Here is a 27,452-nt window from a genome sequence, read left to right on the forward strand (position 1 = left end):
GTCGAAGGACTGGACCTGAAGTGTGGTGGGAAAAGGCGGTAGGTGGGGCTATAGACTTTTCCCCTCTTCATTCAAAGATCTGTCTTTCCCTCCTTTTCTTTTTCTTCTTTCTTCATCCCTCTCTATACCCCATTCTTTTCTGGTAAGATACGCTTCGAGTCTGCTTGCTGACCGACGTTATTGACTGATTCTTTGGTTGCCAGTTTTCTCTCATCCCATCCTTCACAATGGCTGCCCCCGCTCAGAAGTTCAAGGTTGCTGACATCGTATGTATTCTGTTTACCCTTGTCCCCCTCCAAACTGATCATCATCATCAGTGGGAGGAAATAAGTGCTGACAATGGACATCATCTCTAGTCCCTGGCCGCCTTCGGTCGCCGGGAGATTGAGCTCTCCGAGGTCGAGATGCCCGGTCTCATGGCCATCCGTGAGAAGTACGGTGCCGATCAGCCCCTCCAGGGTGCTCGTATCGCTGGTTGTCTGCACATGAGTATGTTTCTTGAGACCGGTGGCAACGTTTGAAAGCCTGCCCTAATATCCTGAATAGCCATCCAGACCGCTGTCCTCATCGAGACTCTCACTGCCCTCGGTGCCGAGGTCACCTGGACTTCCTGCAACATCTTCTCCACCCAGGATCACGCCGCCGCCGCCATTGCCGCTGCCGGTGTCCCTGTGTAAGTCAATTTTTTTTTCTAATTCTCTCAAAACCCGCTTGGAGCCAGGACGTCGCGCTTATGGTTATCTTTGTCACAGCTTCGCCTGGAAGGGTGAGACCGAGGAGGAGTACCAGTGGTGCCTTGAGCAGCAGCTGTTCGCCTTCAAGGACAACAAGAAGCTCAACCTCATCCTCGATGACGGTGGTGATCTCACCTCCCTCGTCCACACCAAGTACCCCGAGATGCTCGACGACTGCTTCGGTGTCTCCGAGGAGACCACCACTGGTGTCCACCACCTGTACAAGATGCTGAAGGAGGGTAAGCTGAAGGTCCCCGCCATCAACGTCAACGACTGTGTGACCAAGTCCAAGTTCGACAACCTGTACGGTTGCCGTGAGTCCCTCATCGATGGTATCAAGCGTGCCACCGATGTCATGATCGCGGGTAAGATCGCCGTCGTTGCCGGTTACGGTGATGTCGGTAAGGGTTGTGCCCAGGCTCTCCACTCCATGGGTGCCCGTGTCCTCGTCACTGAGGTCGACCCTATCAACGCCCTCCAGGCTGCTGTCCAGGGTTTCCAGGTCACCACTATGGAGGAGGCTGCCCCCATTGGTCAGATCTTCGTTACCACCACTGGCTGCCGTGACATCCTCGTTGGTCGCCACTTCGAGGCCATGCGCAACGACGCCATTGTTTGCAACATTGGTCACTTCGATATCGAGATCGACGTTGCCTGGCTCAAGGCCAACGCTCAGTCCGTCCAGAACATCAAGCCCCAGGTGGATCGCTACCTCCTGAACGGCAAGCACATCATTCTGCTCGCTGAGGGACGTCTTGTCAACCTCGGCTGTGCCACTGGTCACTCTTCCTTCGTCATGTCCTGCTCCTTCTCCAACCAGGTTCTTGCCCAGATTGCTCTGTTCAAGGCCTCCGATGTTGCCTTCGGCAATAAGTACGTTGAGTTCGAGTCTGCTGGCAAGAAGCCCGTTGGCGTCTACGTCCTGCCCAAGCAGCTCGACGAGCAGGTTGCTCGTTGCCACTTGGAGCACGTCAACGCCAAGTTGACCGAGCTCACCCCTGTCCAGGCTGAGTACCTCAGCCTCGACGTCAACGGCCCCTACAAGAGCGAGATGTATGTTGATATCCCCCGCCCTTCTCACCCTTTCCGTCTTTCCCGTTTCCCAGTGGATTCCTACCGCAGTTTCACTCTTTCTAAAATTGACTTGTTGCTAACGCCCTTTGCAGCTACCGTTACTAAACAACCACTCATTTCTCTTTACTTCCTTCCCCAATTGCGTCCGATATCCCATGATACTTTTCTTGAGAAATAGACTTTCAACATGATTCGACGATTTTATGATTGGCATTTCGCGGGTTCTTCATCAACTTCGAACCGCAAAAGTGGTTGTCCTTCAACGGCATAAAAGGTGGTCTCCACACCCCGGGATATGTGGAGCAGGTGTGTTTGATGTGTCTTTTGTTTCACTGGCGCCGGTTGACCTGGAAATGGTCTTGCATTCAACACTGCGTACTGGATGGGAATTTCTATTGTCTACTCTTTTGTTACTTGATACCACTACATAGTTTGGCCGATTTGGACCTGAGACTGTGAGTCTTGCTAGGGATCTTTTGATGTCCATGTGAACTTGCAGCTCTGACTGGAACGGCTTTACACAATATCATGACGCTGAGCGCATGATTTGCTTTGCATGATCTTAGTATCCTTCGTGACGCGTGGCTGTAGTTGGAAAAAATGGTCGACGGAGAGTCGTCGGGTCACGGTGGAACAAACCACTTCGTTCTTTTAGTTTGTATTTTGATCTTGGCTGATCAACTCACAGAGCAGATCGGCCGCTGCCGTGGCAAAGCCGGGGTCATTGATGGCCCGCTCATCCCGGATGATGGCGATCTCACTGGCTCGTAACTCGTCCTCCAGAGTCGCAAACAGAGCATTATCCGCGTCCGGATCCCAAAACGGTTGACCAGGGGTATCCAAAAAACTCAGGCCCCCAAGCGGCAAAATCACCTTTGTCCGACAATCCTGCTCCCAGCCCGCATTTCCCTCGAGCAAATTCGTCGCAATGACCTTTGCAATCCTCGCACACTCCTCACCCGTCGTGCGCATCAGCGTCACCGTCGCGTTATGTCGATGAAAGACTCTTTTCTGCTGCGCGCCACCGGATCCCTCTGCGTCGGCCCCCGCAGCGGTAAATATGGGTGGAATCGAATCCGGCGTGCCAAAATTCACCATGTCGCATGCTCCAACGCTCAGCACCCGAGGGATGTTCCGCTTCGTAGCAGCGCATAGACGGGACGGGCCGGCGCTGAGAACACCGCCGACGACCTCGTCGGCGATCTCGGTGGTGGTGAGGTCGAGGACGGCGTCAAGTTGGGATTCTCGGATGAGGCGTTCCATGGCTTTGCCGCCGGAGCCGGTGGCGTGGAAGACGTAGATTTCGCACGAGGGGAGGTTGGATTCGAGTCGTTTGCGGGCGGTGGTTGCGGCGGGAGTGGTCACGCCGAACATGGTGATGCCGATGCGGATGGGGTTGGAGGTGTTGTTGTTTTTGTTGTTGTCGGTTATAGTTTCTTGTGTCTGGGTTGATGGTTGTGGTTGATGTCTTTGAGGCTGTGGTTGTGGTTGTGGTTCTGCTTGATGCGTTGATTCTGATGATGTTGATGAATCCTTTGTTGCATCTGGGACTGTTCGCCCTTGACTCTGTGCTTGAGCAGCCGTCGTAGCCTTCGTCTCTGGAACAACAACATCTTCAAAGTAAACCTTGGCCATTCCCGCAATCGCACCCGCAGCATTACTCAACACTCTCTCCAGCAAGCGATTCCGCCCCGCGATGTCTACGACACTATACATCATCGTCACATCCGTCTCGCCAACATACGGCCCAACATCGCCCGACGCCATCGTCGAGACCATCAACTTGGGAACGCCCACGGGTAACGCGTCACGCATGACCTGCGTAGCCAGCGCCGTCCCGCACGATCCTCCAATTCCTATGACCGCATGGACTTTATGCTCGGCGAACAAGTCCGCGACAAAGGCACTGGCGTAGAAGGCAAGAGTATCGATGTACTCTGATCGATTGAGAGAGTTGATCTCGACGGTGGGGCGTTTGCGTGATGTGAAGTGGGAACTGTAGATGTCCGGGGTAAAGGTGATGTTGGGGTCAATGGGGATGATGGGGTTGCGGCCGATGTCCATGATTTGAACGGTGCAGGGTGAGCGGGTTTCAATTTGGGATTTAGTGTAGAGGAGTTCTGGCAGTTTGGTATCGCATGTGCCTAGAAGGAGGACGGTGGGTGTGGTTGGGGGTGGCATTTTGTTGGAGGGGTTTGAAGTTAACCTGAAGAATGGTGTTAGATATCCGGTCAATTCACACCATATCTACTAAACAGATGATGAGGTCAACACTTGTGGTCGCCTTGCTCGCTTTTTACTCTCTTCCTCCGGAGTATTTTTATGGAGGAGGGGGAAGGGGGGAGCAGCACATCTTATAGATGCGAAAGTGAGCGGGGAGGAGAATAACAGGGCCCGTTGGACATAAGTGGCCGCTAGACCAACACACGGAGCTACTTAGGTCAAGCCCACTCAATAGTAAACTGGGAGAGACTCGAGCACACATACTTTGCGGGAAGTTGACCAGCCATTGAAATCTCCAATTGTCGACGGAGACGCATTCGTTCACGATGGCGTGCCATTTTCACCGGATCGTCGTGTCGCAGAACGATTCCTAAATCTTTTCGTATCCTTCGTAACGTGGTGTCAGAAATCGTCACACCTTCCTCGGCAAGGATCTGGAGGATCTTCTATACCAGATCGCGGTAGAACATGGATCAGCAACTTGCCCACCGCGAATCCACAATATAGTCCATTATTGAATGATTGTCGCAAACTGCAATACAGACCTTAGTTGAGAACTTGTCCTCGCAGACAAGTTTCCTGACTCGTTCGCGGAGCGCATCATCGCGAATAGCCCCCTGGCCACCGCGAGTTTCTACCCCCCAGTCATCGATCCGTCGACGGAGGGTTTTGACGGTGATGGAGATTCCGTGTTGGTCCTGCAGGATGTTGCATATTTCCTGAACTGGCGTCTTCCTGGCACAGAGTTGGAGAAGCTGATCTTTGTGTGCGTCTAAATTGATGAATGGAGCCATCGTGCTGGCTGCTCCTGGAGTTTGTCACTCTTGTGTATTCGCAGTTGCGCGGTGATTGATATAGTTCGGTTGGAGTCGGGGGGTCGAGACTCGAGACGATCGCTGCGACCGCGGAAATCGGGAAATCGGGACCCGCCAAAAGTGACTTGAGTGCCACAGCGGTCAGTGAGGTACAGTTACGTCAGCAGTCAGCACAGTGTCTCCCCGGCCGCGGCCCTGACTCGGAGTATTTTAGTAACTACAACTAGTACAAAGTACAAACCTCAGCATGCTTAGTAGCTGAGGTCTTCAACTCACCTCCACCTCAGCCTCTCCGATGTCCGATTGCTGAATATTCAGCTGAGTCCCTAGAGACGGATAGACGGGGTATGATAGTCCTCAAATCCCTACACGCGCCCTTCCTTCATGGATTACTCAATCTCGCTAGAATGGTTGATTGATAACTTTTTCCCATCGCTCATGGATCTTTCCACAGGTTGGTAGGTGGAAACATCAGTAGTGAGTAGACGGCTTCCATACTTCCATCCCGGGACATTTTATGAGATCATTAGGTTGATCTGACTCAACGTACACCTTCTGTGTATGATCCACGGTCGACCGCCGTGATATAGCTATCTACTCTGCACGATTAGATCCTTTACCTTGGCCCGGTTTCGGAATCAACTCCAGCTCCATGAAATGAGCATTCACCAGATATGTCAAGATCTGTGTACATGGAGTCGTGAAACAGGTGCTGGCGGTCAATCTGGTGTTTCCTCACACTATATGTGAACTTCCATGTCTTATTAAGGATCGATGGACAAGCCTGTGACCTCTGTCAACTTAAGCATCCATGGTCTCGATTCTCCACCGATGTCTATAATCGGAGCCTGAGGCAGAAAACGACCATTGCTAGGCGCGGACTAGTGTGTTCCACCCATTCTCCTTGATGTCATCCAATAATTTCCAATTTCAGCAGTCCACTACACCTTGCATCAGACCTTGACGACTATGATCGCAATTGATTGGGATAATATCTGCTTTAATGCTGCGACCCTGATCGCAGGAGTGTTCGTTCTCGATTATGGAGCTGACAAATTCCTCGACCACACCGTGATTGTCGGCCACCGGCTTGGCATTTCCCCAACTTTGATTGCTCTGTTGACTGCAGGTGCTGAGTATGAAGAGGTATTTCCACCATCAGCTCTGTGACACGCTTTCAGACTCCCCCCCCCCCCCTGATATTGATTTATTCGTGTCAAGACGATGAGACTAACAATGATGCCAAGCTTGCGGTGGTCGTCGCTGCCATCCTCCAGGGTCACAGCCCCTTGGCACTGGGGAATGTGGTGGGTTCCGCCATCTCCAATATCCTGGGCGCATTCTCGCTTGGTCTGCTCTGCCATACTGGCCGCATGCAATTCGATCGAAGTGCAAAGATCTACTCAGCTGTGCAATTTCTCATCACGACACTCTTTGTCATTCTGGCCTACCTGAACCAGCTAAACCAAATCACGGGTGGACTTCTCATTGGTGGTTTCGTTGTGTACATTCTGTCCATTGGTTATGCCATATATTTGGGTGTCACCGAGGCACCTCAACTGTCAGACAGCGATAGCGATAGTGACAGCGATGATGATAACAGCTACCACCGTCCGGCTGCGGCCGGTAATGACATCGTCGATCAAGAAAGCCGTGTTGCGATCTCGGAAGAGTCGCCGCTGCTACCTGCAGTGGAGGAGTTGAAAAAGCCGTCGCGATCACTGTTCTACCATATCTACCAGCTCTTGCTTGGTCTGATAGCGCTCTCTCTGTCGGGCTACATTATCGCCCATAGCGCGGGCGCTTTGACAGAATCGTTCCATCTGTCTGGGACTGTCTTTGGACTCACAGTCATCGCCTTTGCCACGACGCTTCCCGAGAAGTTCATCTCTGTCCTGAGTGGATCTCGGGGACAAGGCGGTATTATCGTGGCCACCACCGCAGGAAGTAATATCTTCCTGCTGACCATCTGCATAGGAGTGGTTGCCATCACGGGGATCCCGGTCACCAACGCGGACAACTTTGTCACCTTCGAGCTGGCGACGATCTGGATCTCAGCAGCTTGTCTTCTCGCCATCGTATTCCTGGGAAGTAGCCGGGTGGCTGGTCTGGTTCTGCTAGCTGGCTACATTGTCTTTGTAGTGCTTGAATTTACGGTATACAAACGCTGAGCCGAATACCTGTGGGGTGTGATCATCACTCAGTCCCACCAGCAAGCAACTTTTGTCCTTCAATAAACTCAAGCATGCGATTCTTTTGAGGGCTGTAGGATTGGACATTTATTGCAAAGCGTAATCCACGAAAGATGTTTCAGCGTGTTCCGAACCTATGTTTTGCCTAAACACGTGAGTTCAGGGGGCCCACTCCGCCCACTCGACGATGACGAGCTCGTCTCAGGAACAATCTCCAACGTTGTCGGTCAGATGGAAACGATGCTGCAGGGTAAATACAGGTTGAATTGATCACTCAGCTTGAATCATGTCCCCACACTGCAGATTATCTCCCGGTCGGCAAACAGTCCGCACCATTTTCAGTAATCCCGCTGTTCAGAATCACCAGAATGCCGACTGCCATGAAAAGGTCCCACCGAGTGTGAAGGCTTGTCAGCCGAGAGCCAAGTCCTTCGATTTCATCTTGATTTCTTTAGTCGGAAAGCGGTCCGCCCCCGTGTCCTTCTGAAGAAACTTCTGGACCAGTGAACGCAGTGCCCGCAATTGCAAACGCGGAGATACGGATCCAGTTGGGTTAGTCTGACGGCGATGATGAAGTTCACCCATAGGATGAGGCAGTCTTTCCCCAGAAGCCCACAATCTCGGAGTCGATGTGACAACTGAATCCTGTCAAATTTCATTCAGGGATCTGGAAGGTACCTGAAGACGATCTCTCCCGCAGCATGTCTACCCCAGGACGACCTTCGGCAATGGCCCTGTAATCTCCACCAAACTGGGCGCTCTCGCCATCATGTCGAGTCTACAGTCATGAAATCATCTGACTTGGCAAATTGGACTCTGCCATCGTCAAATGACAGTCAGCTCACGGGCCAGATGTAGCCACTTTTCATTTCACGCTATTTCACGCGACTCCACTAGACCGGTACTTCAGCAACTTCGATCAGTGACTCCATGACAGACCAAGAGGAGCTTGAATGGCAAGTGTGGCGTGCAATCTGAAACCCCCATCGGAGACACTCTGAATGTTGACGATTCCTCCCAGCCGGCCATGTCGAACAAGATCACGCCCTGGATCGCGATGGCTTCGTTGATCCTGATCCCTTGTCACATCGCCACGGAGAATATCCGGCTCATTAGCCTGTGTAGCACCAGCACAAGCCCCCAGTGGCACAGCTCATAGCCTACAACCGGAACAGCAAAGGATGGGAAATCTGATGCCACTGCCATTCGATCGACAGAACTGGAACTACGGCACACAAGCCGAAGCTACGACGACCTCGCGACGCATGGGTTTTCTACCCCATATACTCATGCTGAACCGGAACAAATTTGGAGACCCTGCTTATCTGCAGCTCGCTGAAGAATGCAAGTTCCTCGTGCTTCAGCGGTGACGCTTACCACATTTGGCCTCCCCGTGGTGCTTAGGGCCCGGTAGAGAGGCAACGACCCCTGGCGATGCGGAGTAAACCTTGTGCTGTCCAATTGCCGATGCATGTGGGCATGGTGGGCTAAATGTCTCTTTTGAGCCATGAGCACGTTTGCTCTCCCACTTGGCTCCCAAATTCAGGAGGTATGTTCTCTGGAAAGGATCAACTCGGTTGCAGATCAAGGCTCACTAAGATTGTCTTGCAGATATGCCAGGGTACTGTGGACCACAAATTCACTATGCTCCGCGCCATTTTGAGATAGTGTTCCGTGTCCGTTGAAGTCGTTACATTGCGAGTCAGGCCAGTGGTATGAGTGTCATCCTAGTGATTGAATTCTATATAAATTACACATGATGACCCCAGGATTCTGTTCCTTTTTTCTTCAGTTCACGCAGCACTCGGGCATCTATCGACAATCAAGGACTGACACCACGAACTAGTCAAAATGCAGAGGACATCAGCTTGGGCTCTGCTCCTTCTGGCGCAAATCGCCACTGCTCAGCAGACCATTTGGGGGCAATGTGTGTCATTTCTCTGATGAACTCATGTTGAAACATTTTTCACTGATTCCGCATTTTTCACCAGGCGGTGGTAGTGGTTACTCAGGACCCACTGCTTGCCCTGCGCAGGCTACTTGCAGCACTCAGAACCCTTGTGAGTACTTCTGAACGAGGGCACCGCAGGATAAATGTTCAACGTACTGAGTTCGCGACAAGACTACGCTCAGTGCATCCCAGGAAGCGGAAATGGCGGTGGTGGCGCGACAACCACCACTACGACCGCTGGACAGACGACCAGAACCACTATGGCCACCACCACTACAAAAGCGACCACTACGTCAGCTGGTGGCAGCGGTGGTAGCACTACCACTGCTCCTCCATCCAAGGGCAACCCCTTCGCTGGATATCAGCCCTACGCTAACCCGTACTACTCCTCCGAGGTCGTGAGCCTGGCAATTCCTTCCCTGCCAGCTTCTCTGGCCCCCAAGGCCAGCGCTGTCGCCAAGGTCCCCTCCTTCGTCTGGCTGTGAGTTTTTGAAGCAAAGACGATCTTCCTTCTTCGATCCTTTGCTGACCTCCCGTAGTGACACCGCTGCCAAGGTCCCCACCATGGGAACCTACTTGGCTGACATTGAGGCCAAGAACAAGGCCGGCGCCAACCCACCCATCGCCGGTATCTTCGTTGTTTACGACCTTCCTGACCGTGACTGCGCTGCTCTGGCCAGTAACGGCGAATACTCCATTGCCAATGATGGTGTCGCCAAGTACAAGGCCTACATTGACTCGATCCGCACTCTCCTTGTCAAGTACTCCGATGTGCACACTATCCTCGTCATCGGTATGATCCCCACACCAGTACTCTCAAAATAGTTCGACTCGCTGACTTGTAATAGAGCCCGACAGTCTCGCCAACTTGGTCACTAACATGAACGTGGCCAAGTGCGCCAATGCTCACGATGCATACCTGGAGTGCGTCAACTATGCGCTGAAGCAGCTTAACCTGCCCAACGTGTCCATGTACCTCGATGCCGGTAAGATTCAAATCGAAACTATCAATCATCTCATTTGTCTGTTGTGCTTCTCAACTAATCTTGCTCAGGACACGCTGGCTGGCTCGGATGGCCCGCCAACCTTGGCCCTGCTGCCACCCTTTTCGCCAAGGTGTACACGGACGCTGGCTCTCCTGCCTCTGTTCGTGGACTGGCCACCAACGTTGCCAACTACAATGCCTGGTCTCTCGACACCTGCCCATCCTACACCCAGGGTGACCAGAACTGCGACGAGAAGCGCTACGTCAACGCACTTGCACCTCTCCTGAGCGCCGCTGGCTTTGATGCCCACTTCATCACTGACACTTGTAAGTGACCCCCAAGGTTCCAAAATACTTTTGACGGACTCCCACGACTCACCTTGTGCTTTTTCTCAGCCCGCGACGGTGTCCAGCCCACCAAGCAACAAGCCTGGGGTGACTGGTGCAACGTCATCGGCACTGGATTCGGCATGCCCTTCACCACCGACACCGGTGACGCTCTTGAGGATGCCTTCATCTGGGTCAAGCCCGGCGGTGAGAGTGACGGTACCTCTGACTCCTCTGCCACTCGTTACGATGCCCACTGCGGATACAGCGATGCCCTCAAGCCTGCTCCCGAGGCTGGTACTTGGTTCCAGGTAAGCCTTCGCCCCGTGTGCCTGGTAAATGGTCTTGGATTTATCACTAACAACCTTCCAGGCCTACTTCGAGCAGCTGCTCGTCAACGCCAACCCCAGCTTCTAAGGGATTGGTCGGACGGTGGACTCGATTCACAAGTGACGACTTATCGGAATACAAGATATTCATGTCTTTTCGTTTTGGGGAGAAACTTGTACCGAGTCGCATTTAGATCTTAGCTTCCTAGATTGAATCCAAAGAGTTGAGATCCATCAAAGTGACCAATCCGTGCTGTCGCGCAGCAAAGAGCCAGGTCCAGCTTACTACTGCTTATCAGTCGATATGACGAGCGTGCTGAAGCATCGAAGAAGCCCTTACCACTTGTGTGACGCGTCTTTGACCAAATTACAAAAGCTTAATCCTCAGGTTTGAGTCTTCGAAGGAAAGAACATCTCGTAGTTGCCGAGCAGCTGCCCGGGCCGAATACCTCCATTCGGTAGAACACTGGGATGATCATCCAGCGTGGGCAGTAGATCAGTGATGCAATTATTCTCGGATAGTGCCATGTCTTTAGATCCTCGCGTGTCTGGAGTAGACCACTACTCAACAAGAAACTATCCACGTTCATACCTTATTGACCCGATGCAAACACCAACACCGCCTGTTCCGTGGTTGGATGATCATATACGTCGTGTTAGTACACGTAGCGGAAATCCAAGTTCTTCAAATCCGTGACATCTACCAGCGGCGCCGACGTGCCTGTCTCTTGCTTATCACCGGGTGCACTGAGCTCGGCTGGCCGACCCGTCATGCTCAACCGATCACGTCGCGCGTTTTCCCAGCGAAGATAAAAGAACAGGGCCAGGGCTGTTATAAGGCAGATTGCGAGACAGACGATGGTGGCCAGGAAGCCGCTCTTATTCACGCTTGGTCAGTACTGTGTTTCTCGCCAGCTCCCGGCGGGGAACGAGGTGGAAGAGACAGGAGTGGTATGGGGTATGCTTACTTGGTACTTGGGCGCTTCGCGCGCGAAGAACAACTGCGGCCCGATGATATTGCCAGCGCAGTACATGATGAAGTATATGGCGCTGACAGAGGATCTTTTCGTGAAGCCACCGACATTGGAGCTGATCATGGCCAAGGAGACTGGCATGCTGCAGGAATAAATACCCATGAGAAGGAGGCCGGCGTAACGAACACCGGTACTAGTCCCTGCGTATACCATTACGCTTCCGATGATGCTGACTGTAATCGCGGCTGCGATGACTAGACAACGACTGTTGGGGACCTTGGATGAGATTGTGCAGCTTGGTGCGACTTAGTCTCTGTTTTCTTGGTGATCCAAAAAGGATACAGCGTATCCGTCAGGATGAGAGCTCACCTGACAAGTACAAAGACGAAAACGATGAAGCCGCCGGGTACTCCAAGTAGGAGCGTGTGGAAGGTATCAAACCCGAAGCCTTTGAGTACTAATCCATTGAACTGATATGATATTGAGTTAGTATTGCATGGGAGCTTGGTGGGCTAGACAACCTCTTCCAGAGTCCGAAAGAAGCCGACTTACAGTAGTGAACCCGCCATTGGGGATATTCGAAGCGAGAATCAGAATCGCGAGAAGCCAAGTCTTGATATCCGTAAAAGCCTCCGCAATCTGGCTGCGATCGATGTGGGTGTTTTTGAAACCCGTCTTGTTCGCTCTCATTCTCTCGATCGCGATAGCGCGTTCTTCTTCTGTGAGGAACGTTGCATTGGTAGGTGAATCCGGCAGACGAAGAAGCATCAAAAGGCCCCATGCAAGCGTGGCGAGTCCGAAAATGATGAAGAGCCACTGTGTGCGCAGAACCCGTTAGGCCAGACCGTGATCTTGTATCTATCATACAATGAAGAGAATATGACAACCATACCTGCCATGGGTAAAGATGTTCCTTGATTTGCAGGATTCCCACCGCGATCAAATTCCCCAAAATCGCAGAGATGGCGTTCCCACAGAACCAGATTCCTGCACGTAAGGGCTGCTCAGAGGTTCGATACCAGAGTGAGGTTATCAGAGTAAAGCCCGGAGACAGGCTGGCTTCGGTGCATCCGAGCAGGAACCGAGTCACCATCATGGTCGTAAAGTTCTTCGTGGCAGCATGGCAGGTAAGCACGACAGCCCATAGCATGCTTTGAGACAGTCAATAGTGTCAGCGACCTTGACATTCAAGCAAATGTGGGCTAAGAGAGGAACAGATCAGGTGGTTCTTACAAGCTGACAGCCAAGTACTTTCCAAGAGGAAATTTCACCATCAATAACGATGCCGGATATCTGTGTCCCGGCAGTGAATTAGCTATACTGGAATGGTTCCCTCCGGCAGGGCGTTTGGGCAGACTCACGAGAAGAAAAGATATCCGAAATAGAAAATCCCAGAGGTCCAACTGTACTGTGATCCGACCAAATGAAGATCCTTCTGAAGGCCCATCAGTGCTGCGTAGCTTAGGGCTTGTTTGTCAAGGTAGGCCATCATATATGCAACCAGCATGAGTGGCAGAATCCTGGTTCGAGTGTCAACAATGGTTTCTCTCGCTCAAAAGACATCTCAGCGAAGATCGTTCTCACATCAGATCAATTCTTCGTACAAGCTTTCGCTCAGCAGCCGCCGAGTATGGCGTGGACTCTGCTGGCTGTTGCTCCATGGTTCCCTGGTCAACACTTTGACAAGTCGTTTCCTGCACCAGAGAACGATTGTGTTTTTCCGGCTGCTTCTCGGTCATTTTGATCTAGAACAAGAGATGTAAAGCTTCACGCAAGATCGCTGGTAACAGACAAGCGTGTTCGATCCCTGGCAGGAACAGATGTACATTATATACACGCCGACGTCTGGAAATGCCCAGAGTTCTAATCATGTTCATGAGATATGGAGTCGATAGATACTGCTCTCTCCATACCAATGAAATCAATTAACCTTATTTTGCCTCCTTGATTATCGGTCTTCCCCCGCAAAATCGTAGGAATCGTCGCCGATTGGGTTCCACGCGCATGCACTTCGGCTATTGGCTCGGTCGGCAAAGTAGTTGGGGGCTTGACGAGGTTGACGAGGTTCGAGCGGCGAGGAAATGGGGAAATCGCAGATAGGCAACGGGGAAAACAATCTAAGCGAGCTCTCTCGACGATAGCCAAAACAGGCCATTCCATGGAGATAATCGAAGGTTCCAGGATCATAAGTTGATCAAGAGGGGCGAGCAATGGTTTCGGGGGTAAGCAGTAACCTCCGAGTCAATGATTTATTGGTAGCAGATAACGAATTACGCGTCGGTTAGTGTTTAAAATCAGATAGCTACTCATGGACGAGCCCTAAGGTACTCACTCTCATGGTGTAATGTATAGCATCTATGAAACCCCGACTACTTGACTCGGGTGTGTTGTGTGTAGATTGGTCAAAGTGTCATGATTCTATTCGCGAGAAATCTAACCCAGGAATAGGAAATCCTTTCTGTGAGTACTCATACAACAAACATCATCTATCTGCTCTCAAAGTCCTTCTTGACAGCCTCGGCAAATTTGTCGTCCACCAACATCTGACATCCAACAACCGCCATACCAGCGCCACAATGTAGCGCTCTCTCAAAAGCTTCGGGAGACCCAGCACCGCTGGTGAATTCATGAGTATGGTTGACTCCCTTGGAAGGAATACAAAAGATTCCATGGAATCCAGGTACGACGTATGAAACGTTGCCTATCGATAGATTAGCGACCAAAGACGGGAAGAGAGGGTGGACTAAGACTCGACTGACCCATGTCAGTTGAGCCACCCGACATTGCACCCTTTCCAGCAGCAGAATTGTCGAGTAGAGTCAAGTGACCCATGGCGCTCATTGCAGAGACGTATTTTTCGCAAATGGGCATGTTAGACTTGAGGTCGTCATATGATACTCCCCTGGATGAGCAGGTTCAGTTCGAGATTAGCTCCATGTTCCTCGACCGTATTGAACAGCAAACGGTGAAGATGTGCACTGTACCATTCATATTCCACCTTGCACCCCGTCGCAGTTGCAGCGGCTTCGAAGCACTGAACGACCTTTTCGGTCAAGACTTTCAATGTCTTCTTCGTCGGTGATCGAATGTAGTAATCCAGCGTGGCAGACATGGGAATCACATTGGGACGGTCGCCTCCATGGACAATCACACCATGCACTCTCTGAGAAGGTAAAATCTGTTGTCGGAGGAGTGAGATATTGACATAGGCCGACACGACTGCATCCAGCGCGTTGATGCCCTCCCATGGAGCACCGGCTGCGTGGGCGGGTTTTCCGATAAAAGTGACTTTGACCTTATCATTGGCAAGGTATCCGCCCTCCACGGTCGTCGCAATCCCATGCACTTGTGGTTGAGTGGGAGACATTGGAACTGGGTGAACCATCAAACAGGCATCTACGTTGTTGTAGGCGCCCGCTTGGATGAGCTTCACCTTACCGCCTCCAGACTCTTCGGCGGGAGTTCCCAGAAGTCGAACAGTAAATCCTGGGAGCTCTGATGCTTGTGCCTTGGCCTTCATCGCCTCGCAGGTCGCGATGAATGCAGCGATGGCACTCGTGGCAATGAGATTGTGGCCACATGCGTGGCCGATTCCAGGGAGCGCATCTGAACTTAAGTGAGCTTGGGCGTTCGAGGTTGGAGGGAAAGTGTCATTCATTCACGAGGTGGCATACCGTACTCTGCGTTGAATACTATGAGGCGACCTCCCGCTCCGTGAGTGTACTCAACTTCCAAAGCCGTGTCCATTCCATAGGCCTTACGGCGAACTTGATACCCTTGCGCCGCAAGCTTACTGAAGAGATCGCAGATATGATCGTGGGCTTGATACTCTTCATAAGCTAGCTCAGGATTAGACCAGATCTAATTCAGGTTAGCAGGACAGTACGACTCCACGATCAACAATCTTATACGGATAAGGTAAGATGTCTGATGAACCTTTTGATTGATATCCTTGAGCTCGGCATCGTATTTGCGAAGAATCTCCTGAACACTGTCCAGAAACGGCTGTTGGGCTTCGGGAATCTGCATTGTGTGCGAGTTTGTGCGGTATATTGTTCTCCAATTCGAATGGTTTGGGTCCAAACCGCGATCGCGATGTCAGTAAACTCAAACAAGATCAATAGGAACCCAACAGAAGGAGGATCTCCCAATGCTTTTAAAGTTCCACATGGCTTTTGAAAATAGCATCGATCCAGTTTCACTCCCATCTTCCGCCTACAGTCCTGTTGCAAATCCCCGCATGTCGCGTGAAAGTGGCTCTTCCAAAGTGTACAGAAGATGATCCAGGTTCAGCTCGGCTGTCAGGGCGGCTCCGCAATTTCCACCTTGCCGATGCAGCCAATCGGCTGGCCAACACCGGCAAATAACCTTTCTGCTAATCGAGCTGTCATCTTCAAAAGTGATGAGATGAGGGTATTTCGGCGATAACCACCCCCTCCTGACTCGGACTCGGACTCGGCAAACTGGTCTCTGCGCTCATTCTCCTCAATAGCGCGAGATATTGCGCCTTGCCTCGTTGCATCTGGTCACTGGTGGTCCCGTACTATCGCATCGTGGTTTGCGGGTGGGCTTTGGTCTCTGACACTATCTCTGCAGAGACCTGCAGATAAGCCTGCCAGAGTAGATTGATACAGACTTCTCGAACGAGTATATGTGGGGTTAACAAGGGCGAAGGGTCAGGGAAGACCAATATCAAGCGATGCAAAAGTCTGGGAAGACGCGATCTAAAACAGGTAAGACATCATGCACCCCCCTTCCCTCCCCTCCCCTCCCAGGTTCAATTAGCAAACATCTTACTGGGCTCATTGCAAGCCCCGGCAGCAGTTCATGTGTAGGCGATAGGCTGACTGACGCTCTTGAACAGGATGCCGAACCTGCCGCATTCGCAAAGTGAAATGCGATGAGGAAAGACATCTTTCGAATGAAAAAGAGCCTCAATGCCGTCGATGTTCAATAGCGAGGTTGAAATGCGAATGGAAAGGTGATCCGATTCCACGTCACTCATCTTCGAATGCGTTGAGATTCTCTACCGTAGGTGGCAGTCGGAGCGTCTCTGAGAGGCCCATTCATCCGCGCGAGGTTCAAATGCAAAGGTTGCGTCAAAATTGGCATGTCAAACACGATCGGAGTGTGAACATCTGCCCAACCTCACAACCACTACCATCACTGTGTCGCAATCCGAGCGAGGCCGGTCAATCCCAATGTGTCCAGGCAGCCAACTCACTGGCGTTGTCGGCGTTTGACCGAGAGTGCCTGAAGTATCTGCAGAACTCGACTCTCGTCATCTTACTTGGCAAGCACTGGCCATGGTCGACCATCGCCTATGCATACAAAAAGATCGCCGTGACGGAACCTATGGTGATGAGTATGATGCTCGCAAGTACTGCCAGGGAGATTCACCGATTGCGACTTTACGATCGTGGAGAGCTCACAGTGCCCTCGGCTGCTTCCCATGAGGCGATTGACTTGGATGGGCGGACGCACTACGGTCGGGCATTGTCGAGTCTTCGTGAAGCCCTGAGATCAGATGTTAGGTCTCCAAGGAAGATTGAAGCAATTTTTATCACTCTGTGGCTTATGGTTGACTATGAGAACCGGTTTGGAAGTGGCGAATCTGCGATTGACATTCATATTAAAGGAATCGAGAGTCTTTTGTTCAATCACGTCGTCCCCGGTCTACAGGAAGAGGCTGGGCGACCACGAGAGTATGCGAGATCCCTATCATCTGCGCCATGTATTGAGCCTGGAAGAGATTCAGGTATATGGAGTCCTTCAACGGCCGGTTCTTCTCCATTTATCGGCCGTGACAACGAAGAGGACACCAATCAAGGCTTGTCCACCATGAGTTCGGCACCATGTACCCCCATCGGACTGGGACAAACATCGGTCCCTCTTTTCCTGCTGTGGACGCTGTACTTCTTCACGCCTTCGCCATTTTCCCGTGGACCTCTGACTGGAAAGCTCGACTCTGCCATCTTCCAATTCTTCCTCCACAACAACGACCATCGCAAGGTACCCTTACCTCTCCCAGAACTGTATCGCATTAGCCGACAATCGCCGGCTCGCTTTTGGGGCGAGTCGTATAGCACCGCCGCCCGGATCGACGATCTCGAAAATCTCGTACCCTTGACACTCTTCCATAAAAGTCACATCCTCCAATTTCGAATCACAGAACAACACAAGCAAGGCATACCCACTCACCCTTCGCTGGATGAAGTCTCTCCATATCAACTACTCATTGACAAGATCAATTCTCTCGCCCTGGTAAGTCAAGACAAAGATCGCAGAGCCCCAAAGCACCCGTGATACTTCTCTCCGACATCCTTCCCGCAACTTACAATCCAACTGACAAATCGAGTTTTTAACAGGAGAGCGACACCGTCCTCGCAACAGTCAACACATCCGACTCAGCCGACCTCCTCACCGGCCGCCGCATGATGGAAACCAGCTACTGGGCCGCCATCACCTTCTACAGCACCATCATCTTCTACCACCTCTGTTTCCAGGACATTGTCACCAAGCACCCGGCCGCGCAGCTCCCTTGTACCGCCACTGCGCTCATGTCCCTCGCCGAGGCCGTCTCTCGCGTTCTCGACCTGAGTCTCAAACTGCATCGCTCGAGGCCCCATCTGGTGGTCCGCATTGCTTGGCCGTTGTTCTTGGCTGGGGTGGCCACTCCGGATCAGATCTATCAGGATTGGGTCTCGATTCGGTTGAGGGAATTGGGCCGGTTTGGTCAGAATTATGCGAGGATTAGTATGCGGTTTGATGGGATTGTGAAGGGGGGCAAGTCGTGTTTTTCCGAGGTGGATCTTTATTTAGGACATGTGCTCGAAGAGTGATTTACTGCCCAGTACCCAGTGCCCAGTGCCGGGGGTGCAAGATTCATTCGATTCGACATGAGTAGATGCCGATTGAACGTTGCCGAGAGCAAACTCTGACTATGGTTGGTGTAGTTGAACACAAGTTTTGTTGTCAAGAGAAGAAAGTCAATGAAAAAGATCAGTCTTTCATTAGAATTCGCATAATCATCTGAAGGAATGTGCTTGGCTATGTACTTCAAAGTCTTTCTCCCGGCATGTCAGATCAAAGATCCCCATTACAATGCAATTTCATAACAAGACCGGCAGCGGCACCATTTGACTCTAGGTCCCCTGCACAGCCGTACTCAAAAGAGCCTCTTCAGCAACAACAGCGGATGTTGCCATTGCAGACGGAACTTCTCCAAGATGTCTCCACACAGAAGGAAAAAATCTCCTTATCTAAGGGAGAGCATAGGGAGGGTAGCTCTGGTCAGGCTTGACCACATTGCCACTCTCCACCTGCTTATCGGTGTAAGCAGGGTAAGCGATCTGGCGGCTCACGTTGTTGACGACGGCCAAGGTCGTGAAGCCGTTGCCCGCGCCGAATTGGCCGCTCCAGCCAGAGGTGACGGTGTAGTCGCCGCAGTTGACGGGCCCGCCGTTGGCCTGGGAGGCATGATCGCCGGTCACGACGAGCTTGCAGGCGGTGGCATCGCCGGAGCCCGGGTAGATGCCGAAGGTCCAGGTGCAGGAGGAGTCATCGGCGGCGCAGACGCGCTTCATGTTTTGAATGGTCCATTGGGGGCTTGAGGCCATCATGGACTTTTCATTCGAGGGAGCGGCGAGGGCCGATGGGACGGCCAGGAGAGTGGCCAGGAGGACTTGAGTGAACTGCATGATTGCGTGTGGTTTGGGTTGGTGAAAAACGGACGTGGGAGGTTGTGGTGGATACGAAAGATGAGATTGAGCTTGGTTGACTGTGGAAAGTGTGTGTGTGTGTGTGTATGTGAAATGATGATGAGACGACAGAGATGGGAAGTGGTGAGGGTATTTAAGTGATTCCGGTTCACATGGAAGAATCGGGATCGCATCGTCAACTTGCTCGTCCATTCCTTCATGTGAGTCCCATTCAGTGGGCTGATGGCGATCCTCTGAGCCGTAGCCGAAAATAGATCTCACGTCCATCACTATCGATGGGGGCTCACCGTAGTCCGGACGGTGTCGCTGCGGAGAAGCCGTGCTCCCCAGATGGAGAAACAAGTGTAGTCATCTTGACGTGCGCGCGGCCAACGGAACCCAGTCCGTGAGACTTGGACTCGTCGAGTATCTGGCCATGGACTTGGCTTAGCGGTGCTGGCGCAACTGAGACATGATGGCTCAAGGCGAGACATACACATCATCGGGGGCGTTTGCATGCAGGAGTGATGCCCGGTGGTGGTGGAGCTTCCGTGGTGCATGGTTCCGTCGTCCATAGTCCCCACCGTCGGAGTATTGCAGCTTTCAACGAAGAGTTGGCCAGTTGAAGAAAGGCGCGGCGGGAGGGAGTCAGAGACATTGGCAAAACCCACCCAATCACCGAGGGCGCGGCATCCGCAGGACTCCCCGCGATCGCCGCGTTGCATCGTGACTGAGACGTTTGGGATCCACGTGCTCGGGGGATCTTCTAGGGTACATGGCCACAGTATGCCTTCTGTCTACTAGGAAGAGGTACCCTTGCAGTACTTCCAGCCCCCGGGGGCCTACGACCGCAGTACTATTTTAGTTCTTCAAGTTAGGTACCGTGACCCAGTTGCATGTTCAGGTACCCCAAGCTTCCCCTCTACTACTCAACTCCAACTCGGTCGATTCGCGCTTCTCGTCGGCTCCAACCCCAGGCAGTGGCACTGGCAGTATCCTCACTATCGTGACTGTTCGCCCATCACTGTTTCGGTGCTGGCAGATGGACTGCCCACGTTGGGCCTGGATATGTGGAGATCCGACACCCGCATGATCCGAAACGTTCCATCACCCTCGTCGAGTTGGACACCTCATGGCACTGTCTCAAAAAGAGCTTTCGTGGCCCTGTACGGCGTACACACACCTCACCATGCAATATGAATAACGTCTTGATCAGGTTGCTGCCGGGGTCTTGGATCGATGGATCTGCTGCCTATGCGGTAATATGCCTCGTTCTCAGGTACAATCCACCCTACGGCTTCCAGTAGATAGGTCAGCTGCTATACGTGGAACGCCTACCTCCTACCTAGGTCAGGTACTACTACTATTAGGTCTGAGGTTCTGTCAAACATGATACCTGGGAGAGTGCCAGTCTCGGATAGGTGCGTCAGAGACTCCTCAAAGTCTCACTCATCCACAAGACGACGACGTAGTATCGAAGGACATGGCTGGTCCGTGGTCAGATGCGGTGTAGGATGTAGATATGCATCATATGCATCATATGCTAGCCTGTGGTATGATACCCAAGGACCTGCAGGACTATCTTAGCTACACCATGTAACTTCGAGTATCCTTCGAAAAGCCACATAAACTGATGAGACACGTCCATCCACCTACGGGAAGAGCCTCCCACTAGGTGCGGCAGACAATTCCGGTCCGGGCGCAGATGACAGGAGAGGCCCTATGTCCGTCAGTGTTATCGCGAATAGGCGTCGCTCCAGTCACCCGTGCACCGTGCAGGGTCGACGTATCCACGTCCAAGTTCGACCTCGCTGGGACTCCTGCTGATACATGTACCACGTCGACGGTGTGACCGATAATCTGGTAAAGTATCCGATGCAAAAGAGATGGAGAATGGCGAGGCTAAGGTGGGGGGGGGGTAGTGTTATAGAATTATATAGCTACTTTTACCATGTAATCATATAGATCGGTAGGTACCAGAGCCCTGCTACTAGCTTTCAAGTTGAGAGTATAGCCTCCGGCTGAGACTCTGTGAAGATTCCATCATCGGGATGTCTGCAGTCAGATCGTGCCAAGTCGTCGACAGTAATGCTGTGCAAACGAATGGAATTACTCTACTGGAGCTAGAACACGTGTGACGGATCAAGAACTGGAAAGCTTTATCCTAATAGAGCAAGGTACACGAAAGAGACATGGATGATAACGGTAGAGAGAGCCCCGGATCGGTGATAACCCGCATCTTCTAGTATATACTATGTAGTGTTTGGCGCATACTCAATACTGTTTACTCAATCCTGTATACTACCCATGGTTTAGCCTCTATATAGATAGTAGATCGACGTTGTATGAAAGTGAGGCGACCCACAGCACACGTGCCTCGCCCGGGCCCGGTCTGCGTGAAGACCTCTGATTAGCGAAGAAAGACGCATAGTCTTTCCTCGAGGGGTTGTCTGTAGCCATATCGTGGTGAGTCTCGTCGTCTTCACGAATGTCTCGCCAGGTCAGTTCGAGAGCCGGCCTTTCATGAGGTAAGGTAGGCTAGGCTAGGTATCCTCGGACCTCCAGGTGGTACTTGAAGGAGGTTCTGCCGAATGGACTTGGTGACCACGGTTGTGCATGTCCATGTCGAATGATGATCTAACTGCTAGGGAGAGGACTCCCGTCGACAACACTATTAAAGTTCACTGAATCATTTTGGTTCCATTGAAATCACACAGTTTCTCATTAGATATATATATAAGACATAACAGAGCGCGCAACACCGTTTCCCGGCATATAGCCGCCAAACCCAGGCGTATATGGGTATGACTTTCACCGACCAAAGTGCTTCAGCTCCAGGTATCGTGCGGGCAGATAACTCAAAGCCGTCACCACAAAGGTAAACTCATTCGCGACATCACCGCCCCCATCACCAATCAACATGGCCAAAGGTCCAATGAACCAGGTCTCGTCCATCCCCACTACCCACGCCACGACACCCAGCCCAAAGGCGACCGCCGCACCGAGTCCAAGCGGCAGACGCGCAGGGTCGTTCCATCCCTCCAGATCGTAATTGTCAAAGTTGCCCTTGCGGAAAACGTAGTGCTCTTCCAGGAGGATGACGGCGTAGCTGGTGCACCAGTATCCGAGTAAGGACAGGAAGTTCTGGAGGTAGGTGTTGAGCTGCTGGCGGCCACCGATGGCAAGCGCAAGGATGCAAACGAAGCAGAAGATGGTCCACAGGAAACGGGGCACGCGCGCAAAGGGGCGAGAGAGTTGCTGGAAGGAGATGGCCGAGCTGTAGATACTGATGACGTTGACGTTGATCCCCGAGAGAACAAGCAGAGTCAACAGGAACTTGGCGAATCCTCGAGGGTAGAGCATGTCCTGGATCAGATAGCCAAGGCCTTCGTCCTCGTAGGCGCTCTTCCACTCCGGCTGGTTGTTCAGAGCCGAGGCGACCACGCACCCGGCCATCATACCAATTGATGTGGGAATCGCAATGCCAAAGGTGGTCATGAAGAAGACCTTGACGCGGCTGACATTGGTGGGGTAGTGCACGTAGTAGTCACTGGCCATGGTGCACCAAGAGGCACTGGAGCCGTACACAATCGCGATCAAACTCAGGACTGCGGCGGCAAGATTTGCGCCGCTGACCGTCGCGGGAGCGGTATTATCCGCATATTTGCCGGTCTGGCCAAAGATGATCATGAAGATCACAAAGAAGACGATCCAGGCCCATCTCTCGTAAAACAGGATCGCTTTCAGTCCCACAAAGGAGATGATCAAGGCGACGACAGCCAGGATCACGATGCCCAGGATGAGGGAGACGTGGCCATCCGAAACGGCAGTCAAGGCCAGACCTCCGGTGATGCAGGAGACAGCGGCCCAGCCCATCTGTTGGATCGCGTTGAGCAGGGCCACAAGCTTGTTGGGCCACCATCCGAAACTATATCGGCTCACACTGATCTGACGCAGACCCGTCGCCGCACCAAAGGTGGCACAGAATCCACTCAGCGACGCGGCCAGGATCGAAGCAAAGATCGTGATCAAAAGCGATTGCTTCAAGCTCAACCCGAACTCCCATCCCAGGAAGCCAGTCGCAAAGCAAGAGGTATTCATGGTGCCACTGGCCCACAGCAAGGCCATGGACAGTTCTTCCACCCAGTGAACCTTTTTCTTGTCCTCCGGACGCTTTCGCACAATGGCCTCGGACTCGATACCCAGCTTCTGATCCATATTGGCCTCCAGAGCCCGCATCCTGGCCATCAGACCAGTCTGGTTGGGCGATGCGACATTCCGTTCGCCCCCGATCGAATCCAGCGAGTTCTGCTCGGCAGAGGGATATTTGGCCTGCGCGAGGCCCTTCTCTGGATCGTAGGCCATGTCGGGCAGAGTTTCGGCAGTGACCAGGCTGGGGTGAGGAAATCGGATACCAGGCCGGAGACACGCGACGAAAGAGAAAGTTAGAAGTGAGGAAGCGAGTGCTTCTTGTACTCGTCGGCCGCCTTCCCCCCCCCCCCCCCCAGGCACGGGGACTGTGGGGATTTATAAAACCGCGCGGTTAGCTGTGGGGTGGTCGAGATAAGGATTTACTAGTTGGAGAAAAAAAAAACCCGCGACCCAGATATCTTTGGACCGACAAATGGACATTTTACTCACCCAATCCAAGTACGTTTGGCGATACGGATCATTGGTGATTCCTTGGTCATGGAGCCATGATAGGCGGAGCAGAAGCGTAGCGTGTTTATTTGGGTCCCTCTTGGATGTGGAATCCACCCAGTCGACTTAGTCTAGAGGCTAGTGCTACTGATAGTACTGACTCCTGAATTAACTGATAGATGTACACTGATACAGTCTGGGTCAACTAATCATACAGAACAGCTGCGTGACTGTTGGCCACTGCCAGCAACCACCTGCCTCGCCACTCGTTGAAATTTTCCCATGAACGTCTCTCGTTACCCCGTTATCGTGTTTCCTAATTCGGCCTTGCAGCGGGCAAAACTCTTGCGCCACCTTCAAGGCTTATTGGATGATATCGCGGGTTTGTTGCGGAGCTCCGGCTTGTACAAACTTTAACCGGCGTAACCGTCCACGTGAGACACGGTTCCTAAGCAAATCTCAGTCGTAGGGTGTTTCCGCCTCGTGCGCGGGAGTAGCAGCGTGCGTGTCTCGGTAGGATGGACGCATTTTGCAGTGGCAGGGTAGGCACAGATGCTACCGATATTTTAATACTTGTGAAGAGCTTCAAGTTGGCTTGGCACCGTCTTATTCATCTCAAGTCTCATGGCTTGAGGATCATGAACGACTTATAGTAGTAAGTGGCCAAGGATTGTCCAGAATTTTCGGAAGGCTTGTCTCAAAGAAGCTTCGTCTCATGCGCCAAATCCTTGGCCTCGGGTAAGGTTGCCCTCGCCTTTCTGTCTTTTTTTTTCTGGCTCATCTCAATGCAAGCAAAATCCTTCATGTAGCAGTGAGAGCACCGTTGAACTCAGCGTGTTCCACCGATATTCACGTCTTCTTTTGATCTTCGAGCATAATTCTCGACTGCAAGACCATCAGCCTTCGGATCAGTCGTAGAAAGCCAAAACTAGTACAAGCCATCACGTATCACTTGTGCCAGCTTTGTTCGAACCCTGGAACTTCAATCTCGTGAAATCGTGCCTCAAGATATACGGTCGGAATTTCCCGGTCCCTGCCGCAAGCCACACCACGCGGCTGGCGTCGGACCAGGGAGCCCACGAGAGGCTGATTAGAACCAGATTATCTAAAGTTTCATGGAGGGTTCAAGATGGAGTGATCTTGTGTATTGTACCTTATCTCGGCATCATCCAGGACTACCCGGTACTCGGTCAAGCTTATGTTGATCCAGACCGTTTGAATGGATGAAGTGGTGATTTGTGTATCCATGCTTGTGTAGTCTGAGCTTCAATCTTCATAACACGAGCACCTATCAGTGTATACACACCAGAGCATCAAGGATTGCAATGATCTTGTTTGCTGCAAGCGAAGCAAAGAGATCGCTATACTTTGATTCATCCATGAGCTGACGCCCAGTCAATCGGCAGAAATGTTTGATGAGTCTCCATGGCGGGCGTTATGATAGTTGGGGTACAAGCTCGAGGTACTGCTCAGATCGATGCTGGAGGAGGATAGTTGGATCACAGATCTGTCACTCAGTCAGGCTGCGTGAAGCCCTTGCCACTGACGAACTCACGTGGTGCTTGACACTGACACTACGCCAGTGGCCTGTTCAGTAGGTGGCAGCAGGTCCACCGTTCAGAACCCTCCAAGTATTTCTCTGCTTTCAACGTCTAGATTCCTGGATCTATGGACTACCTTTAAAGTTGGTAGAATCTAGAATATGTCACCCCTTCTGCTACTATCGTAGCGGTATTCCTACTGACTACCCTGCTCATAGGCGAAGCTCTATATCTTCAAGAGAAGACCATCGAGAGAAAATGGGAGAATATGCAGTAGACTCACAAGTCTTGCCATGTGGCCTCAAATAGAGCTTAGTGATGCTCCAGAGCTTGGTTTGGCCCCCACTAATATTCAACCCGTGTGACTGTCAGCTTCAAAGCTCCCATCACTGTCCTTCACTTCAGTCATTCATATATCACATACGCCCAGAATCATAAATCAGAAATCTAGTACTTCCGCAGAAATATTCTGACCCACGTCCGATTGGCATTGCCTGAATCATGACCTCCGAGCAACCCTCGCCTTTTCCTCCTGGCCTTCCTATCACAACTCAGCGTCTCTGCATTCAGCCTTTTGATCCAGAGAACCTCACCCACTGTAAATTTCTAGCGCAGCTATGGAATACTGATGACTTCATCAACTCATGTGGCAAGACGAGCATCGACTCCCCCGAAAAAGCTGCGGCATTCATTCGACGGCGTATACTTGCCGACTATGCGCAGAATCGACATGGCCAGTTCCTGGTGTCGCGCCTCGAAGAGAATGACCCCGCAAAGCTTATCGGTTGTGTGTCACTCATGAAAGGGTCCCCGCCTGGCCCGCACTATCTTGCGCCCGACATTGGATTCACAATCTTGCCGGAAGAGAGTGGGAAGGGGTTTGCGTCCGAGGCCGCCAGGGAACTGATTGATTGGGCTCGACGGGAGCTCGACATCCATGCTGTCTTTGGGTTCTGCGCACCAGATAACGCGCGCAGCCGGAGAGTCTTGGAGAAGTCGGGGTTGGAATATCGTGGATCAGCGGCGTTGCGTGTTTTTGGTGACCAAGTCTCTGCCATTTACGCTCTGCCGGACATGGACAGTGATCTGGGAGTCTACAATATGACCGAAGAGGTGCATGGTGCAGCAAGTGAAGGCTCATAGAACGTCCACTCGAGCGGAACGGCTGAGAATCTCGCCGAGGCAATCGGTGGTCAAACCGTCAGTGTGGCTGGTGATTATCAGCCGCACGAAGCTTTGTCAACAACCTAGCCCTTTAGAATATACAACGATATCGGAAATCATCCATTTTCAAATCCATGCAGTAGTGAAACACGAACTTGAAGCAATGGGGAAACCACGAGCATCCATGATGAGAAGAGAGTGGAGCGCTCATGATACATGCGGACGGCCAGCCTGAGCCTGGATCTCTCGATCACCATAATTCGGCGGCCTCAACTTGAGTTTTTGACCAGAAATGTAAATATGTAAGGTATCATCTCCACAGAGATCTGATTGTTTGTTAGACTTGAGATATTCCTCTGTGCCCCCTGACTCGTATGGATCTGGTCCGTCTCAGCTTGCCTCATCACCGCTAGTCTATACCTCTATACAGACTTCTATACACTTTTACAGTGTGTAGTAGTAGCATTACAACCCAAAGGCGGTGGGCTAGAACGAACGCGCAACCTTGTGGAATGAGCGGGCAAAATAGCGACCGCCCAGCCCACACTTTGTCGGATGGCGGGCACACTTTCATCTCCCCTCGAATCAGCGGTTCATCTCACCCCACCTTTGTCCACAGAGTGTCGGTTCTGATTATCAGCTACGAACGGACTTCATACGGCATCTGCGCTGTCTTTCGATACTGCAGTTGGGGCGCGCAGCACCCTGGGGCTGATTAATCCCGAGATCTCGGCGCTGCTCGTATACCCACATTCTCCAACCGTCGACTTCGTCTGAGCGGACCGCATTTCCCAGAGCCTTA

General features: G+C 52.1%; 10 protein-coding genes across 10 annotated transcripts; 5 read left to right on the forward strand and 5 right to left on the reverse strand.

Annotated features, from left to right (window-relative positions):
• Positions 1-227: 227 nt before the first annotated feature.
• N7539_004218 (adenosylhomocysteinase) lies at positions 228-1,986 on the forward strand (the record flags this gene model as incomplete). The annotated part of the gene is made up of 4 exons (XM_056933820.1): positions 228-266; positions 357-489; positions 547-673; positions 753-1,986. 4 exons carry the CDS (start codon positions 228-230, stop codon positions 1,984-1,986), a joined length of 1,533 nt encoding a protein of 510 aa, XP_056791361.1.
• A 473-nt stretch (positions 1,987-2,459) lies between these two features.
• N7539_004219 (Tm-1-like ATP-binding domain-containing protein) lies at positions 2,460-3,989 on the reverse strand (the record flags this gene model as incomplete). Its single annotated transcript, XM_056933821.1, has 1 exon — positions 2,460-3,989. One exon carries the CDS (start codon positions 3,987-3,989, stop codon positions 2,460-2,462), a length of 1,530 nt encoding a protein of 509 aa, XP_056791362.1.
• A 1,826-nt stretch (positions 3,990-5,815) lies between these two features.
• Positions 5,816-7,017, forward strand: N7539_004220 (sodium:calcium antiporter; the record flags this gene model as incomplete). Its single annotated transcript, XM_056933822.1, has 2 exons — positions 5,816-5,992; positions 6,094-7,017. 2 exons carry the CDS (start codon positions 5,816-5,818, stop codon positions 7,015-7,017), a joined length of 1,101 nt encoding a protein of 366 aa, XP_056791363.1.
• Positions 7,018-8,889: 1,872 nt separating this feature from the next.
• On the forward strand, positions 8,890-10,718 carry cbhC (putative cellobiohydrolase; the record flags this gene model as incomplete). The annotated part of the gene is made up of 8 exons (XM_056933823.1): positions 8,890-8,965; positions 9,030-9,098; positions 9,161-9,470; positions 9,529-9,782; positions 9,838-9,975; positions 10,044-10,301; positions 10,371-10,612; positions 10,674-10,718. 8 exons carry the CDS (start codon positions 8,890-8,892, stop codon positions 10,716-10,718), a joined length of 1,392 nt encoding a protein of 463 aa, XP_056791364.1.
• Positions 10,719-11,286: 568 nt separating this feature from the next.
• On the reverse strand, positions 11,287-13,343 carry N7539_004222 (uncharacterized protein; the record flags this gene model as incomplete). The annotated part of the gene is made up of 7 exons (XM_056933824.1): positions 11,287-11,508; positions 11,599-11,899; positions 11,974-12,074; positions 12,157-12,420; positions 12,497-12,755; positions 12,966-13,124; positions 13,189-13,343. 7 exons carry the CDS (start codon positions 13,341-13,343, stop codon positions 11,287-11,289), a joined length of 1,461 nt encoding a protein of 486 aa, XP_056791365.1.
• A 747-nt stretch (positions 13,344-14,090) lies between these two features.
• On the reverse strand, positions 14,091-15,633 carry N7539_004223 (M20 family metallopeptidase; the record flags this gene model as incomplete). The annotated part of the gene is made up of 5 exons (XM_056933825.1): positions 14,091-14,305; positions 14,364-14,506; positions 14,589-15,210; positions 15,279-15,465; positions 15,541-15,633. 5 exons carry the CDS (start codon positions 15,631-15,633, stop codon positions 14,091-14,093), a joined length of 1,260 nt encoding a protein of 419 aa, XP_056791366.1.
• A 1,008-nt stretch (positions 15,634-16,641) lies between these two features.
• Positions 16,642-18,446, forward strand: N7539_004224 (uncharacterized protein; the record flags this gene model as incomplete). The annotated part of the gene is made up of 2 exons (XM_056933826.1): positions 16,642-17,868; positions 17,973-18,446. Coding segments are annotated over 2 exons (1,701 nt in total), but the record flags the coding sequence as incomplete, so codon positions are not given.
• Positions 18,447-18,866: 420 nt separating this feature from the next.
• N7539_004225 (uncharacterized protein) lies at positions 18,867-19,304 on the reverse strand (the record flags this gene model as incomplete). Its single annotated transcript, XM_056933827.1, has 1 exon — positions 18,867-19,304. One exon carries the CDS (start codon positions 19,302-19,304, stop codon positions 18,867-18,869), a length of 438 nt encoding a protein of 145 aa, XP_056791368.1.
• A 2,811-nt stretch (positions 19,305-22,115) lies between these two features.
• On the reverse strand, positions 22,116-23,669 carry N7539_004226 (uncharacterized protein; the record flags this gene model as incomplete). The annotated part of the gene is made up of 1 exon (XM_056933828.1): positions 22,116-23,669. One exon carries the CDS (start codon positions 23,667-23,669, stop codon positions 22,116-22,118), a length of 1,554 nt encoding a protein of 517 aa, XP_056791369.1.
• A 2,318-nt stretch (positions 23,670-25,987) lies between these two features.
• Positions 25,988-26,629, forward strand: N7539_004227 (GNAT family N-acetyltransferase; the record flags this gene model as incomplete). The annotated part of the gene is made up of 1 exon (XM_056933829.1): positions 25,988-26,629. The coding sequence occupies one exon, from the start codon at positions 25,988-25,990 to the stop codon at positions 26,627-26,629; it is 642 nt and encodes a 213-aa protein (XP_056791370.1).
• Between the last annotated feature and the right edge of the window lie 823 nt (positions 26,630-27,452).

This window comes from Penicillium diatomitis (assembly GCF_028827545.1).
Source record: "Penicillium diatomitis strain IBT 30728 chromosome Unknown utg000004l_segment0_segment0, whole genome shotgun sequence".
Classification (NCBI taxonomy): Eukaryota; Fungi; Ascomycota; class Eurotiomycetes; order Eurotiales; family Aspergillaceae; genus Penicillium; species Penicillium diatomitis.